The following is a 16,111-nucleotide window of genomic DNA, read 5'->3' as shown; positions in this document are numbered from 1 at the left end:
AAGATATATGAGTGAAGAAGACAAAACCCGAGGTCGATCGCGAGAACGAGGCGAAAGACAAAGCAGACCAGATCGATCAAGACAAAGTCGAAGGAGATCGAATCACGATGAAGACGTCGGACGGATCGTGATAATTCTATTTTATATAGAGTTTATTTATTATTTTAACTTAATATTTGCTTAGTTTTAATTGAATTTGATGCCTACTGTCGCGACCTAAAATTTCTCTCAGGCTAATGGATTATTAAGACTAAGCCTAACTCGGGCCCTCCCAAGCCCTACCAATTCGCAACTTAGGGTTTAAGTTTTTAACATGCAAAAGTTTTCGTACTTGGAGTCGCCACTAATCTATTTATGGTAGGTCGATTAGAAACCTAAATAAAACATAGGGAGATATGTTTTATTCCTACGAACCAGAGATTCTAAGCTCGGAGACTTGGTTACGCTAGATCTAGTCTAACGCCCTTTCGGTACCTTTTCTTTTCAAAAAATATTTTGGCAGACAGTTTGGATTCATTTTAACTCAGTCACTAGCATGTGAGGTGATCATGCGGGTGCGCAAACCACCAAAGTAACACCCAAGAAAGCAGTAAATAAATAGCGGGGATAACATACCTTAAAGCCACGCAAGTATCGCATTGTTAGTAAAAATCACACAGACAATCCTAATATGATTTCTAATTAACACGCAAATCACACGATATTTTTTGGAGTTTTCGCTTATTTAATGAAAAAAACTAAACTATATGCAATGCATAATGCTAGTCTAACATGACACACGACATACAATTACCTTTAAATGGATTATTCTAATATGGCACACAAATGAACCTAGACATGCAATTTCTAATGACATGCGTGCAATGATACATGGCAAGGTATGAATGACGTGATAAGATGACATGCGACATAGCATATGTGAATGACGTAGCAAGAAGACACGCAACGTGGCACGTAGCAATGACATGGCAGTGATAATGCAAGCATGATGCAATTAATCTATATGACATGCGCATGATACCTTTTTGTATTTTTCATTGAAATTCGAAATTATAAAATGATGAAAATTCATTATCTAGTGCAAGATATTATCCAATTCATTTTAGGAATTAAACTAGGCCAAAATCCTAATTTAAATCGGAATGTTATCCTTACTAGATAAACCCTAACCTAGCATGCAATCTATCTAGAAAAATTTACCTTGATACTATCTAATCTTTTTGGGATTTTTAAACAGAGAATCGAATCAAATCAAACCAAAGATCAAGCCAAAATCAAAAATAGCATTCAATCACCCAAGATATCATCCATATCCATTTAAATTTGGAAAATAAATTGACAAATCGTATCTCGGGCATGAGGATCGGATTGGCCAATTCTTTGCGCAACCGCGAATCGTATCTCGGGCGAGAGATCGGATTGACGATTTCCGTGCGATCGCGAGTCATATTTCGGGCATGAAATCGGACTGTCGATCATATGCACGTTGTGAAATTAGGAAATAATTCCTAATTTAAAGCTACTCGGGAATTTCATGGATATGGCAGTATCACTCAAAGATTCACACAAAATTGTAATATTGTAAACAAGGAAACAATATACTCGAAAGTCAAATTAAATGAGCTTTTTACCTAATTCGAATATTTCCTTTCCAAGTTTGAATGTCTCGGGATCAACGGACGGTGGCAGATCGGACTGGGTGATGGATCACAAGCGGCTCGTCTCGATGGTGATTCGCAGACTCCCTGTGGCGGCGGAGGGCTCGCGGTGAAGAGGCAAACAATGATGAGCAATTCGGCAGAGGTATCACCAAGTTGGACTTTGCCTGGACGTAGTATGTTGACTCCGTCAACAATAAGCCAGCCTTGGGTGAACCTGCAAAATCAGAGAAGACCGAACCAAACGTAGAAGTTCAGTCTCGGTTGGGCTCGCGGCAAGGACAGCATCAAGTGAGGGCGAAACAGCTCGTGGACAGCGAATCCTCGTCGGAAAAAAGTAGGAGCCACGTCACCGGGGCCAAGACAGGAAGTAGGTCGTGGCAATCGTCACGGGACAGGGAACTTCGACAACGTGACTCGTCGGTTTAGCACATGCAGTAGGGACATCGAGGGCCAAAGGTTGAAGCGGCTCCTCCTTCTTGTCGTCGTCGAAGGTGGGTACAGCAGCGACAACTTCTTCACGGACTGCCACCGACTTAGTTGAATGACGCAGCGATGAGCGGAAGAGCAACCACGAGGAGGACCGAGAGCAGCAAGAAACAGAGTCTGGTCGTGGAGCTCTCGGTCATGATCGTAGAAACACACGCCCGAGGAAGAAGATAAATCTTCTCTCTCTTCTCTCTTGTCTCTTCTTCCTGTGTTTCTCGTGTGTGATCAGACCCCCCCGCTGCATGGCCTCACTCTCCTTTATATAGGCCAGGATACCAAACTTTGGACAAGGAAAAGAAATATATTCTTTTATCCCTTCCCAATAACATGAGATTCACTTTTTCTCCTTCCCTTTCTTTATTATTTTGCCAATATTTTGTGAATATGGCCAGAGAATCATGCATCAATTCTTTCCTCTTTATTCAATGCCGGTCAATTTTCTTGCTCCCATGATGACCGAATTTTCTCAAAATCCACCACGTACGCACATATACCCCAAAGATTATCCCTGATTTTTTATCTACCATGGGATAGCTAAATCTTGATAATAAGATTTTCTTGACTTGATGCACGTGATTTTTAGCCACCGCGAGCTTATCCCCTTTAAACTCATAACCATTCACTCAAGTCCACCCACCGCCGGTCTAGTGTAAATGCAATTATATGGGCCTAATTACTGATGCAAATGCTCCTAATATCTATTGGCAATTTAACTAATTAATTTTTTCTAGGGACCGGGATTGATCCCTAATTTTTATGCAATGAATGACTAATTGGTCTCCAAAATTTAGGTGTCAACAGCTGCCCCTCTTTGAAGGTGAGCTCGCAGAGGTTGCATTGAAAGACTAAATGATACCTAAATTTTGACCATGCAGATGCAATGAATGATATTTTTGTTGGGATTATAGTCCCATTTTAAAATGCAATAAGAAATGATGCATGTTAACGTGAATAACACATACCTAGAGTTACTTACCTGACAGGAGTGGTAGCGTAATTCAAGGCATGACTCCGACTTTGTAGGTTGTTTGGCAAATGTTTGGGCTCAGTCCCAAAAGTATTGCCTGATGAACGCTGATGGACTTCGGTGACCTGTAATTCAATTAGGACACACAAAGGGTAGTTCGAATTACCTGGATATCGTCCGGGGTAATCGAAGATGGTGATCAATAGACACCTGATATTGTCCGAGGTGTCTAGAGATCAAAGAATGGAAGACTACTTCGAATATCCGGATATCATCCGAGATACTCGAAACGGACCTTCCGCCGAATGCCTGGATATCGTCGAGGCATCCAAGGATAACCTAGCGAAACGGAATTTATCCCACTTTTGTCGAAATACCCGGATATCATCAGAGGTACTCGAGAAAATTATTCATTAGGAACCTGGATATCATCAGAGGTGCCTAATGCGGGGCTTTCTCCAATTTGCTAGAAAGGGGGCTTAACAAGGTGCCTAGTTATCATCTGAGGTACTTGAAAAGTGATTCAACAAATTGGAATACATTCCTACTTTTAACGAAATACCTGGATATCGTCAGAGGTATTCGGAAAAAGTCAACTGCTAAACACCTGGATATCGTCTGAGGTATTTAACGATTTGGCGAGCAGAGGGGCTAGCCCGAATGCTCGAAGATTCCTTGACAAAGTACCTGGATATCATCAGAGGTACCTGAAAAGGCTTGATCAATAGATACATGGATATCGTCAGAAGCATCTAGAGACCGCAACAAAATGATCAAATATGGGGCTTGACGATTACTCGAACAGGTTAGGGATACCTGGATAGTCACAGGCATCCAAGAAATAGAGATATACTTACCTGGTGATAACTCCGACTCTTGAGGGCATGTCTCCTGCTGGACACGGTTTTAGGCAACATGTAATATGCATTCATGGACAATCAAGAACACATATACTCATGCACTATAAATTCAACGATTTTCATGCATGACGATTTTGTCGAATCGGCATTGCCAAACTTCACTGGAGAGAATCATGATAAGACAATCCGAACTCACAAGTGAGTGTCTTGAAAATGTCAAATGAGGGACTTTCGGTCCGAAAGGGCTTTCACTCACTCTCATTGAAAAGTGGCTAATTTATGAAAATCACTCTATCTCACCATCATCATGTCGACAAGGGTCCGAGTATTCTCGCAAGCGGTACAACCTTACCAATCCGAGAGGTCTTTGCTAGGACCGTAACGTGGGCTTGGTCAATGGCTTAGCAAAAGGGGACTCATTGAGTCAAGGCTATTGAAAGAAAATACTACGCAATCGTCTCCGGGTTTACAAGTCAAGAACCCTGCAAAATGAGATAGAAATGGACTTGCTCGCACTTCTTCGAGCTAAGCTTATAAACATCTGAATCCTACATTAGTTCAAGTGCCCTAATCTGAAGAGACTTTACAAGGGACGTAACGTAGGCTAGGCTCATGAGTTGAGAAATGAATGGATCATTAGGCTCAAAATGTGTATAATTGGGGTGAGAGTTGGTGATCATCTCAGCATTATCACCGGTCCTCTTTTCCGCCAGGGATTGTCTTCTCGGTAGATGCTCCATTGGCCTCGAGAGCTTATCACTTGATTCCTTAAGACTGTGCATGACTTTGACACATCTTAACATTTTCTACTCCGAAGTTCTCTCCTTTTCCTTCAATTTTTTTTTCTTCTTTTTTTTTTTTTTTTTTTTTTCATGGGCATTGGCCTTGCTTTTACCAGGAACACTGCTTTTTCTCGCCCCTTTTTTTTTACTTTGACACTTGACATACGTTGTTTACAATGTAAACATTGGCCAACTATACTCTGAGTGAATGGCTCACCATTTGGACTCTCAGGGATTTCTGTCTTCTATCGACGTTTCGGATATGCTGCTTAGACAATGATGACTTTTGCCTTGCCCCAGTGTGGGGGATGATCACCAACTGGGTTTAAGAAATGAATTTGCGGGCTCAATTGGGCTTAGCAAAAGGTAAAGTGTGTATAGGATAGAGAAAGAAATGCTCTTCGTCATCCTAAGGCACTTGAACTTTGTGTGAATTCATCTGAAAAAGCAACACTCGAAGATTGATGTAAGTGAGAGCAAGACAATCTCTATTCATTTTTTCACCTTATAATGCTGACTTACCTCCAGTTTGCCCCGATGTGGGGTGGTTCTTGACAGGGGTAATTTGAAAGAATTTCTCCAAGTGTTTAGGCTCAAAGTGGCGAAACAATGGATAACCTGTGGTGTTTGTGATAGAGAAATGAACCGCCTTTCGTCACTTCGGTTGCCGTACCTTTTGCGAGATAACCCTTTACCTTGCAGATATGGAATTTTTCCACTCAACTCATTGGGGATTAGTGCATGGGACTGTGTATAGGATAGGGCTTGCCTTTCATCATCCCGATGTACCTCATTCAACACATTCAATTCATTCTACATGAGTTATCAGATTGTCAAAATAGATTCCCCTTTTGAAATCGATGATGCAGACCAAAATAACCATGCAGAATTTAAAGCCAATGCACACATCTTAACTTGAAATTGATTGAAACCATTTATTCATCAGTGAAATGTTTGCAATTTAGAATATAAAACCAAACACTTGCAAACTTTTGCTGCAAAATGTTAGATTTTATCAAGGGTAATACATCTTCACAGCATCAGAATTAACAGGATTGGAGAACTCACGACCATCCATTTCTCGCGAGAATCGGGCACCTCCGGAAGCACCTTTTAACCACATATGGACCAATGTAGTTTGGGGCAAATTTACCCCAGAACAGTGAAAGACCGGCAAGCACCTTCCTTAGGACTAGGTCATTTACCTCGAAGTGTCTTGGACGCACCTTTTGGTTGAAGGATCTAGCTATCCTCTGCTGATAGGTTTGACCGTGGCAAATGGCTTTCAATCGTTTCTCATCAATCAGGTTCAACTGATCATGCCTTTGTTGCATCCATTCTGCCTCAGACAACTCCACCTGAGACAAGACTCGCAGGGAAGGGATCTCTACTTCGACGGGCAGGACTGCTTCCATACCATATACTAAGGAAAAAGGGGTTGCCCCGACAGAGGTTCGGATGGAAGTCCGATACGCCATTAGTGCAAATGGCAACCTTTCATGCCAGTCACAATAGCTTTCAGCCGTTTTGGCCAGGATCTTCTTGATGTTCTTGTTAGCGGCTTCAACTGCTCCATTCATCTGTGGACGATAAGGAGATGAATTCAAGTGCCGGATCTTGAACTCGTTGAACAACTGATCTATGAACTTGTTGTTCAAATTTGTCCCATTGTCGGTGACAATAGCCTCGGGGACACCATAACGAGCGACTATATCTCGCCTGATGAATCTTACAACATTCCTTGCAGTGACGTTCACATAAGATGCCGCCTCAATCCACTTGGAGAAATAATCAATCGCGACCAAGATAAATCGGTGTCCATTTGATGCCTTGGGATTAATTGGGCCAATCACATCAATGCCCCACATTGAAAAGTGCCATGGCTCGATAACCGATGTAGTTCCGTCTGGGAACATTTATTTTATCCCCATGAACCCGACAAATGATGACATCTTCGAACATGTTGGATACAATCACTTTCAAGACCGAGCCAATAATAACCCAACCTCATGATCTTCTTAGCTAGCATGTGGCCATTCATGTGTGGACCACATATCCCCTCGTGTATTTCTTGCATGATTCTCGTAGCTTCACCGCATCCACACACCTCAGCAGGATCGAATTGTAGGATCTTTTGTATAGCTTTTCACCACCGACAAAGAATTTTGAAGCCATTTTCATTATGTACTTCCTATCGGCAGGGTGCTTCCCTCGGAAATTCTTGTCTCTGGATATAACTCATGATATCGTAATACCATGGCTTTTCGTCGTTCTTCGGTCACAATCATACAAGGGCCGGTTTTGTCGACTTCGATCTTCAAGGGTTCTACCTCTAATCCACCACCACTTGCAAAGATGGATGATAATGTAGCTAGCGCATCAGCGAACTGATTATGGGACCTCGACAAGTATTCAAAAGAGATATCCTCGAATTCCTCTATAATTTCTTCAAGGTATTCATGGTACGGCACTAGTTTGGTGTCTCTCGTCTTCCATTCTCCTACAGCTTTGAAGAATAATTAGAGCGGAATCACCAAACACTTTCAACTTGGTTATCCCCATTTCCACGCGCTTGGAGTCCGAGGATGCAAGCTTCGTACTCGGCTATGTTGTTGGTACAGGGAATACCAACTTTGTCACATCGGATAATGTTGCCCATCCGGGGATATTAAACGCGCCTAAGGTCGAACCACCAAGTTTACACTCCATCGAAAAACATGGTCCATGCGTCTTCTTTATTACCAAATGCGATCTTCCGGAGAATATCTATCATCATCGTGATTCCAGGATTTTCGCTAACACATCAAATTACTCGGCCTTTAACTGACTTCTGTGGCATCGTCTGGACATCAAACTCTGAAATTAAAATCTGCCATTTGGCTAACTTCCCTACCAAAGCCGGTTGATCAAGTAAATACTTGATGGGATCGTTCTCAGTCACAAGCAAAGTCTGATGATGCAGTGTATATTGTCGCAGCCTATGGAGCACCCATACTAGTGCAACGCAAGTCTTCTCGGCTTCAGGATAATTCAACTCCGAAATGGTGAACTTCTTACTTAGGTAATAAATGGCTCGCTCTTTTCCATCTTCAGGATTTTTCTGGGCTAACATCGCACCTAGAGACTCGCTATGAATCGTGAGGTAAAGGATCAAAGGCTGGCCCGGCATTGGTGGGACTAGCACTGGTGGTTTCATCAGGTACTGTTTTAATTCGTTAAACGCTTCCCGACAATCATCGTCCCATTCTACTTGAGCATTCTTCCTTAGAAGTTTGAAGAATGGCTTAGCAGTTTCGGAGAGCTGAGAAATAAAACGGGCTATGTAGTTCAATTTACCCAGGAGGCTTCGCACTTCTTTCATGGTCGATGGAGGTTGTAACTCACATATAGCCTTCACTTTGGAGGGGTCAACTTCAATACCCTTACTGCTTACTATGAACCCGAGTAATTTGCCCGAGGTTGCTCCAAACATGCACTTCGTTGGGTTAAGACGAAGCTTAAACTCACGAAGTCTCTCGAATAATTTCTTCAAGGTATCGACGTGACTCTTCCCGGACTGAGACTTCGCGATCATGTCATCGATATAGACCTCGATTTCCTTATGCATCATATCATGGAAAAGTGTCACCATTGCCCGTTGATATGTTGCCCCGGCATTTTTAAGGCCGAAGGGCATGACCTTATAGTGGAATGTTCCCCATGGAGTGATGAACGCTGTTTTCTCCTTATCATCGTCTTTCATTTTTATCTGATTATAACCCGAGAAACCATCCATGAAGGAAAACAGCTCGAACCCAGCAGTACTGTCCACCAAAACGTCTATATGTGGCAATGGGAAATCGTCTTTAGGGCTGGCCTTGTTTAGATCGCGATAGTCGATGCAAACCCGAACTCGGCCATCTTTCTTCATGATCGGCACGATGTTGGCCACCCAACCGGGTATCGGGTGACTTCAATAAACCCTACTTTCAAAAGTTTCATGACCTCCTCCTCTATCTTCTTCGAAAGTTCAGTTTGGTTCTTCGCAGCTTCGTTTCTTGGGCGGCATGTCCGGATTAGTAGGTAGACTATGCTCCACAATAGAAGGGTCTAAACCTGGCATATCGGTATACGACCAGGCAAAGATATCCCGGTAATCTTTCAGAGCTTGGACCAAGCGTTTCGATTCACCTTCGGGAAGGGTTGCCCCTATCTTCACCTCTTTGGGTTCTCCGGAATCACTCAGGTTGACAGTGATAGTTTGGTCTACCGTGAGGACTTTAGGTCTTTCATGATGCTCTAGATCGCGCTGAAGGTCCGAGGAATCTTCGAGTTCATTGATGTCATCGAGATCGGTTCGGTGGCACATAATTCATCGATTGGACCGTTTCCATACCTCACGTGTCACAAGATTGCCCCGAAACATAAAGTAGGGGTTCGAAGGACAAACAGGCTAAACAAAGTGTATTTTTATTTCTTTTGATTTTTTTTTTTCGAAATTCTTTTCAAAAAGTTTTAACACGAGGAAGCATGAAGAAGCCCAGCCTCGAATTCTCCTTGGACTATATTTTTATCGGTTGGATATCATCACCGGGCTGGTTTGATGTACCTCAACATGCCCTCAAAAATGAAAATAACTTGTAATTTCATTGATTATCACCAAATGAATTACATTTATTGGAATGGAAATTGTAACAATCAAGTCCTAGAAATGAAAAGTCCTGAAAAGCAGCTCCCGAGACGGGGCAAGTCCTAGAAAGCAGTAAAAATTCCCACGCAGGGGAGTGTGCGAAAAAAGTAAAGGTGTTACTCTTGCGGGCCAGTGCCCATTCTCTCCAATGATCCTTCCTCGATAGCTCCAATGAAGAAATCATCGAACAAGGCAGTGATTCCATCCATTGCATCATCGGGATCTTCCGTCATTAGAGGTGTTGGATCATCCATACCTCCCCATCCATCCGGACTATGTCACGGGGTCAACATAGAAGCTCGGGGGCGCCGAGTATTTCACATAATAATCGAACTTGCCGCTCGGTTGCCCCAAAGTGTCGATCACCTCCTTCTCTTCATGCATCATTCTTGCAGGGCCTGGGAATGTGGCGCGGATGTGTGGAAGCAACCTACCACGCCCAAGCTCTCCGTTATTTTGGGTAATTCCACGCCCACGTTCTTCAACATTCGGCTCTTCTTCGGACCGCTGTCTATTCTGCCCATCTCCTCGACCTCGACCTCGACCACGTCCACGTCCACGTCCACATCCCCCATTATTTGGCTCGCTTGACCCCTGGTACCCCAACCCAGTAGTGTGGGGCCTCCGAGAGACTTTCACCGGTTGGCGGATACCTTGACCATTCCTACCAAGGCCTTCACCGAGTAAAGCCATGGGACACCATTACTCGCCAACCATGATCGCAAAGATTTGACACCTCGGGTATGGGCGGTGATGATCCTCTTGACGCATGTATGGTTGATACAAGCTCGAGCGATCGATAGCTCGATTCTATTTTGCAATCCGGCTCAACATAGGGGATAGCCGTTGCATGGTAAATTGGATGCTCTTCTTCACCGTGGACCGTGACTAACTTTCTCTCCACAACGAACTTCACCTTCCGATGTAAACTGGATGGCACACCCAGCAAGATGAATCCATGGACGACCCAAAGAAAAATTGAATGCAAGTGGGAATGTCCATAACTTGAAATAGGATGTTGAACATTGTTGGTCCTATTTGTATATCAAGGTGGATCTCTCCCATCACTTCTTTCTTTGTTCCGTCAAAGGCTCGCACGAGGTCTTCGCAGAATTTATCCTAGAAGGATCTATCTTGAGGCGGTGTAAAGTCGCCAAAGGACAAATGTTCAAGGCTGATCCGTTGTCAATGAGTACCCGGCTACATGCGAGGCCTTGTATTTGACAGAAATGTAAAGTGCCTTGGTATGCCCCTCCCTTCCGAGGGAACTCTTCATCCGAAAAGGCTATGAGGTCCTTGAGGAGTATAGAACCTACAAATTCCTCCAATTTGTCATGATCGATCGTCTCGGCACGTGGACTTCACTTAACACCTTCATTAAGGCCTTCGATGCTTGATGATGTCCGGAGTAGTTCAAGCGAGAGATTTGTGCGGGCATCTTGCGCAATTGTTCAACTATGTTGTATTCGCTAGCCTTAATCACGCCTAGAAACTCCTTGGCTTCTTCATCGAAATGTGTTTTGCAGGTTGGGCATTAGCTTGGCCATAGGTACGCCCAGATCTGGTAACCAAGTCGACATCGAGATTGTAGGACCAAGGGACTGCCTTATTATCACTGTACTCATACGGTTGAGGTATCTCGATCACTATTCCTTCATCGCTTGTAGGCATGCTTACTACGATCTCTTCATCACCGCACGCGTCTTCAAGCGGAGGCATGTCTTCAGCGAGGGTCGAGCTTGTCCTTCCCGTGTTCAATGTAGCAAACTCCTCGTCCCAATTAATAACCACTTCGGAGATTGTGGAGACGATGCCGCAGTGATTGGCATAGACAATCATTCCGGCTTCTACCATTTCAGAGATTCTTTTCTTCATGATAGCCCAGGGAAGGACCTCATTACTCGGGTAATAACCGGCTTTCACCAACTTACCGTAGACGTCGGTGGTATACATCTTGACATTCTTGATTCGACCAGCATCAAAACTAAATATGGCATTCACATTGCCCGCATGATCAGGAAGCGGGTTGCTCTGAACATTCGGCTTAGTGGGTTGAAAGGAAAATGCCTTTGTGTCAAGCAAGTTCGATCCGATGCTTGAGAGTGATACAATCATTAGTTGAATGCCCCACTTCACCCATATGATAATCACATTTCTTGGACGGATCGTAGTTATAGAACTGCTCGGGGTTGGGCCGCTTTGGCTCAGTGGTAAGCAAACCTTTCTTCCGGAGGACCACCAGTACTTGAGACAACGACCCGGGGAGGGGGGTGAATTGCCTCTTGTTGTTCCTCCTCTGAGAGGGTTGACGACCCGTGCTATGTTGTTGAGTTTCTGCTACTTGGATTGCTGGGACAAGGTTAGCATTCCGTCGGCCCGTTTGGGTATAAGTCGCATTCACTTCAAGTGCCGGTTCCTTCTCCTTCCTTGCACCAAATCTTTTGGTCGAGGAAGATGGCTCCACAAACCACCCATCTTTCACCTATCTCAATCTGTTCGCCATGGGGATGAGTTGATTGAAGTTGTCACCGGAGTGGCTACCATCCGATTACGGTACTCAAACGGGAGCGTTTTAATGAACATCCTCTTCAATTCACTGTCTATAGGTTCCGGGATAACCTGAGCGGCTATATTTCTCCATCTGATAGCATAATCTTTGAACGACTCGGCTCTTTTCATCCGAGCACGCTCGAGGTCATCGCGGGTGGGAATGATGTCCGTTATGAACCCGTACGCTTTAGAAATGCTTCACTAACTTCCTTCCAGGTTTTGAAGCCATTTATCTTCTTCATGAGATACCAATTCAAGGCGGACCCGTCGACTTGCTTGAAATGCATGAATCATCGAGTTCATTTTCAACGTACGGGTCATTTGTACGTGATATAGCCGCAGTGGGCCTTTGGGCAGAGGTGCCATTGTACTTGTCAAAATCGCATCTTGAACTTCTTCGGGATTTTGATCTCGTGAGTAAAGAGATAAGTCAATTGAGGGTGAATCATGTGAGCCTTCCACTTGCTTCACTCTCTCTTCAAGCTTGTTGACCCGCTCATTAGGTTTGTCCTTATTGACGATAATCTGGACGGGGTCATCTACTAAATCAGGAAGATCGTCATCTTCCTCACTATCGGCATTCTTTCCACCTTTCTGCTTTGGGGCTGATGCCTCAGGGGATGCAGGAATGGGAGTCAGTCGAAAGGCTTTAATCTCGGCAGACATCTGTTGCATTGCAATGAGGACTTGCTTCATTTGGTCCTCAATGCCAATGACACGATCTCGTAAGTCAGTTTGATCGGCCATTCTAGTTCTTGACCGTGTACGAATAGGCGATCGTGATCGGTCCGTAATTACCTAATTTCACGGATAAAACAGGCATACATAAGTGTCAAGAAGAATCACATGCCGATCCATGACATCGGTCTAACCGCTTTGATTAAAAATGACCTCTTTATTGAAATGACGAAAATTTTTTTACAACGACTATAACTTGAAAATCACTTAAATGCAAAAACAAATGACTCAATTCCTAAACAACGAATCTAGAAAGAAAAATATCTTAAAAGACACGAGCCATTTCATTTGGCTTGATCAATATACAATTGGGATGTGATTTCCAAACGTAATCGCTTATTCTCCTTGGCCAAGTGTGTAACTTGCTCTTGTAACTTCTCAGCTTTTCTCTTGAGACATCTTTTCTCAAAGACGGTTGGTGATCTTCTCGGCACCATTGGTATCTTCGGGAGTAAATTATCCGAATCTTGTGTCGTCGAATGTATTCAGCCGTAGCATAGTACTTTCTTTCTTTACCCTCTAATTCTTTTTCGGGCCATATGAGCATTTGTGGATGGCACATATCCCACAGCGACTTGATTAAAGAAATGTTATCCTCATGGTCGAGGTCTCCGTCTTGAAGTTGACTCGAATTGAATCAGCTTGCTTCAAAGTCTGGGAAGCTCTTTGCACCACTTGATACTGGCGAGTCACCCTAGTTGGGTAATATTCCATTGCCCCAGTGAATCCCAGTAAAGGGATTGGGCCAACACGTCCACATGTGAGTCTGGCCTCACGAACTTGGAACCATTTAGCATGCCATAGGAAACATTTGGACTTTGGATTTTTAAAGAAAACCAGCCAATTGGAATAATGATAATCCGGTGCATGTTTTTGTTTATTCTCAAATCTCATGATAGGGTGATCAGAGTTGCTAACTTCACGTATAATCATTAGACCACCAAACCCTTTTAAGTGGGATAAGAACCAAATTTGCAAAAGTTCAGGAGAAGCACGAAAGATTTTGTCTCCATTTTCTTTAAATCGAGAAAGGGAAAGAAAAGTTTCTGCCAGGAGGGCATTAACAAAGTTCATTCCCCCACACACTTGTCCCACTAACTTAGCAATCAAAGGATTAATAGCATTCTTGCAGTGAGGGAAAAGTATAAACCCAAAGAAAGCTAGTAGGAAAATCCTTCTCATTTGAAATGAAGTGCCATTTTGAAAACATTCATCAAGAAATGAAAATGGGCAAGTATTGCGGTGACCTTTTAAAATTTTTCTTATCTTTTCTTCCTTGATTCTCAGAAAATCAGATAAAATCGAGACAGGATTTATTCCAATAGGTGGACTAATTAATTCTAATTCCAAAGGTTTTCCAATGGCAATGCTATATTCTTCCAAGGTCGGAGTGAGCTCATGCTTACCGAAGATGAAAGTAGTCGTCTCTGGACACCAACAATGGGCAAGTGCTTGAATGAGGCCGCCATGAATGTTGATACGCAACAGAGGGAGGAGTCGGCCAATTGTTAATTCCACGAACTCACGACCAGCTCGGTCTAGCTTGTCCCACCACGCGTTGAGTTCCTTCTTGGGAGGAAGAATAAGTCGAATGTCGGAATTTCCCATTGTATATTGACCAAGACTTGCGATCAACCTAATGTCATGGACCGACAAAACAATACGATAAAGTAAATAAATTGCGAAGAAAAAGCTCAAAGGACTTACTTTACCAATAACCGGATGGCAATCACATAGACATACGCATGCTACGTGGCTCGATTTCTACTCTAGAAGGCTTAACAAAGTGGAGCCACGGGGATGATCGGACTAGCCGCGGGCATGCGGACTAAGTCGGGTCCTCGTAACTCCGGCATCATCAAAGAGCCGACCCATGTCGCGGGCATGCGGACCGGGGTGGTAATCTCTTTGACATCAAGAAAGAAATATCGTGATTGAGATGGGCAACTCGTACCGCGGGCGGACGGTCGGAGTGGTATCCATCTCAATACCATCCTAGGTGATCCTATGCGGCCCAGTCCGGCGACAGTTGTGTGTGCTAGAGTGTAGTGAAAATGCACAGCATGCACAATGTATCATATGCAAACAGCGCTTCAATATCAAAATTAAAACATCCAATCTCAACACCTCCCTGCAAGAAAATGGTTAACAAACACTCCACCCCTTATACCTCCCATTCTGCAAAAACATTTAACACCTAAAATGTTAGGGACGTACTTGGGATCCTCGCTGCCAAACAAAATATTTTTTTTGAAAAGAAAAACTGGCCTAAGTCCACTAAGAGTTTTAACTCAAGTCCCCATGAGTCGCCAAGCTTCGCGCACCTAAAATTTCTCTCAGCTAATGGATTATTAAGACTAAGCCTAACTCGGGCCCTCCCAAGCCCTACCAATTCGCAACTTAGGGTTAAGTTTTTAACATGCAAAAGTTTTCGTACTTGGAGTCGCCACTAATCTATTTATGGTAGGTCGATTAGAAACCTAAATAAAACATAGGGAGATATGTTTTATTCCTACGAACCAGAGATTCTAAGCTCGGAGACTTGGTTACGCTAGATCTAGTCTAACGCCCTTTCGGTACCTTTTCTTTTCAAAAATGTTTTGCAGCATACTTGATTCATTTTAACTCGATCACTAGCATGTGAGGTGATCATGCGGTGCGCAAACCACCAAAGTAACACCCAAGAAAGCAAGTAAATAAATAGCAGGATAACATACCTTAAAGCCACGCAAGCATCTGCATTGTTAGTAAAAATCACACTGCATACAATCCTAATATGATTTCTAATTAACACGCAAATCACACGATATTTTTGGAGTTTTCGCTTATTTAATGAAAAAACTAAACTATATGCAATGCATAATGCTAGTCTAACATGACACACGACATACAATTACCTTTAAATGGATTATTCTAATATGGCACACAAATGAACCTAGACATGCAATTTCTAATGACATGCGTGCAATGATACATGGCAAGGTATGAATGACGTGATAAGATGACATGCGACATAGCATATGTGAATGACGTAGCAAGAAGACACGCAACGTGGCACGTAGCAATGACATGGCGTGATAATGCAAGCATGATGCAATTAATCTATATGACATGCGCATGATACCTTTTTGTATTTTTCATTGAAATTCGAAATTATAAAATGATGAAAATTCATTATCTAGTGCAAGATATTATCCAATTCATTTTAGGAATTAAACTAGGCCAAAATCCTAATTTAAATCGGAATGTTATCCTTACTAGATAAACCCTAACCTAGCATGCAATCTATCTAGAAAAATTTACCTTGATACTATCTAATCTTTTGGGATTTTTAAACAGAGAATCGAATCAAATCAAACCAAAGATCAAGCCAAAATCAAAAATAGCATTCAATCACC

General features: G+C 43.0%; 1 protein-coding gene across 1 annotated transcript; it reads right to left on the bottom strand.

Moving 5' to 3' along the window:
- Positions 1 to 13,292: 13,292 nt before the first annotated feature.
- Positions 13,293 to 14,321, bottom strand: LOC130137688 (uncharacterized). Its single transcript, XM_056309617.1, has one exon. The coding sequence runs from the start codon at positions 14,319 to 14,321 to the stop codon at positions 13,293 to 13,295; it is 1,029 nt and encodes a 342-aa protein (XP_056165592.1).
- Positions 14,322 to 16,111: the final 1,790 nt, after the last annotated feature.

The sequence above is a fragment of the Syzygium oleosum genome, unplaced genomic scaffold (assembly GCF_021117445.2).
Source record: "Syzygium oleosum isolate NSW1041296 unplaced genomic scaffold, Sole_v2.1 Sole_v2.03, whole genome shotgun sequence".
Taxonomy (NCBI): Eukaryota; Viridiplantae; Streptophyta; class Magnoliopsida; order Myrtales; family Myrtaceae; genus Syzygium; species Syzygium oleosum.
The sequence above is the reverse complement of the archived record's forward strand: the minus strand, read 5'-3'. Positions and strand labels throughout refer to the sequence as shown.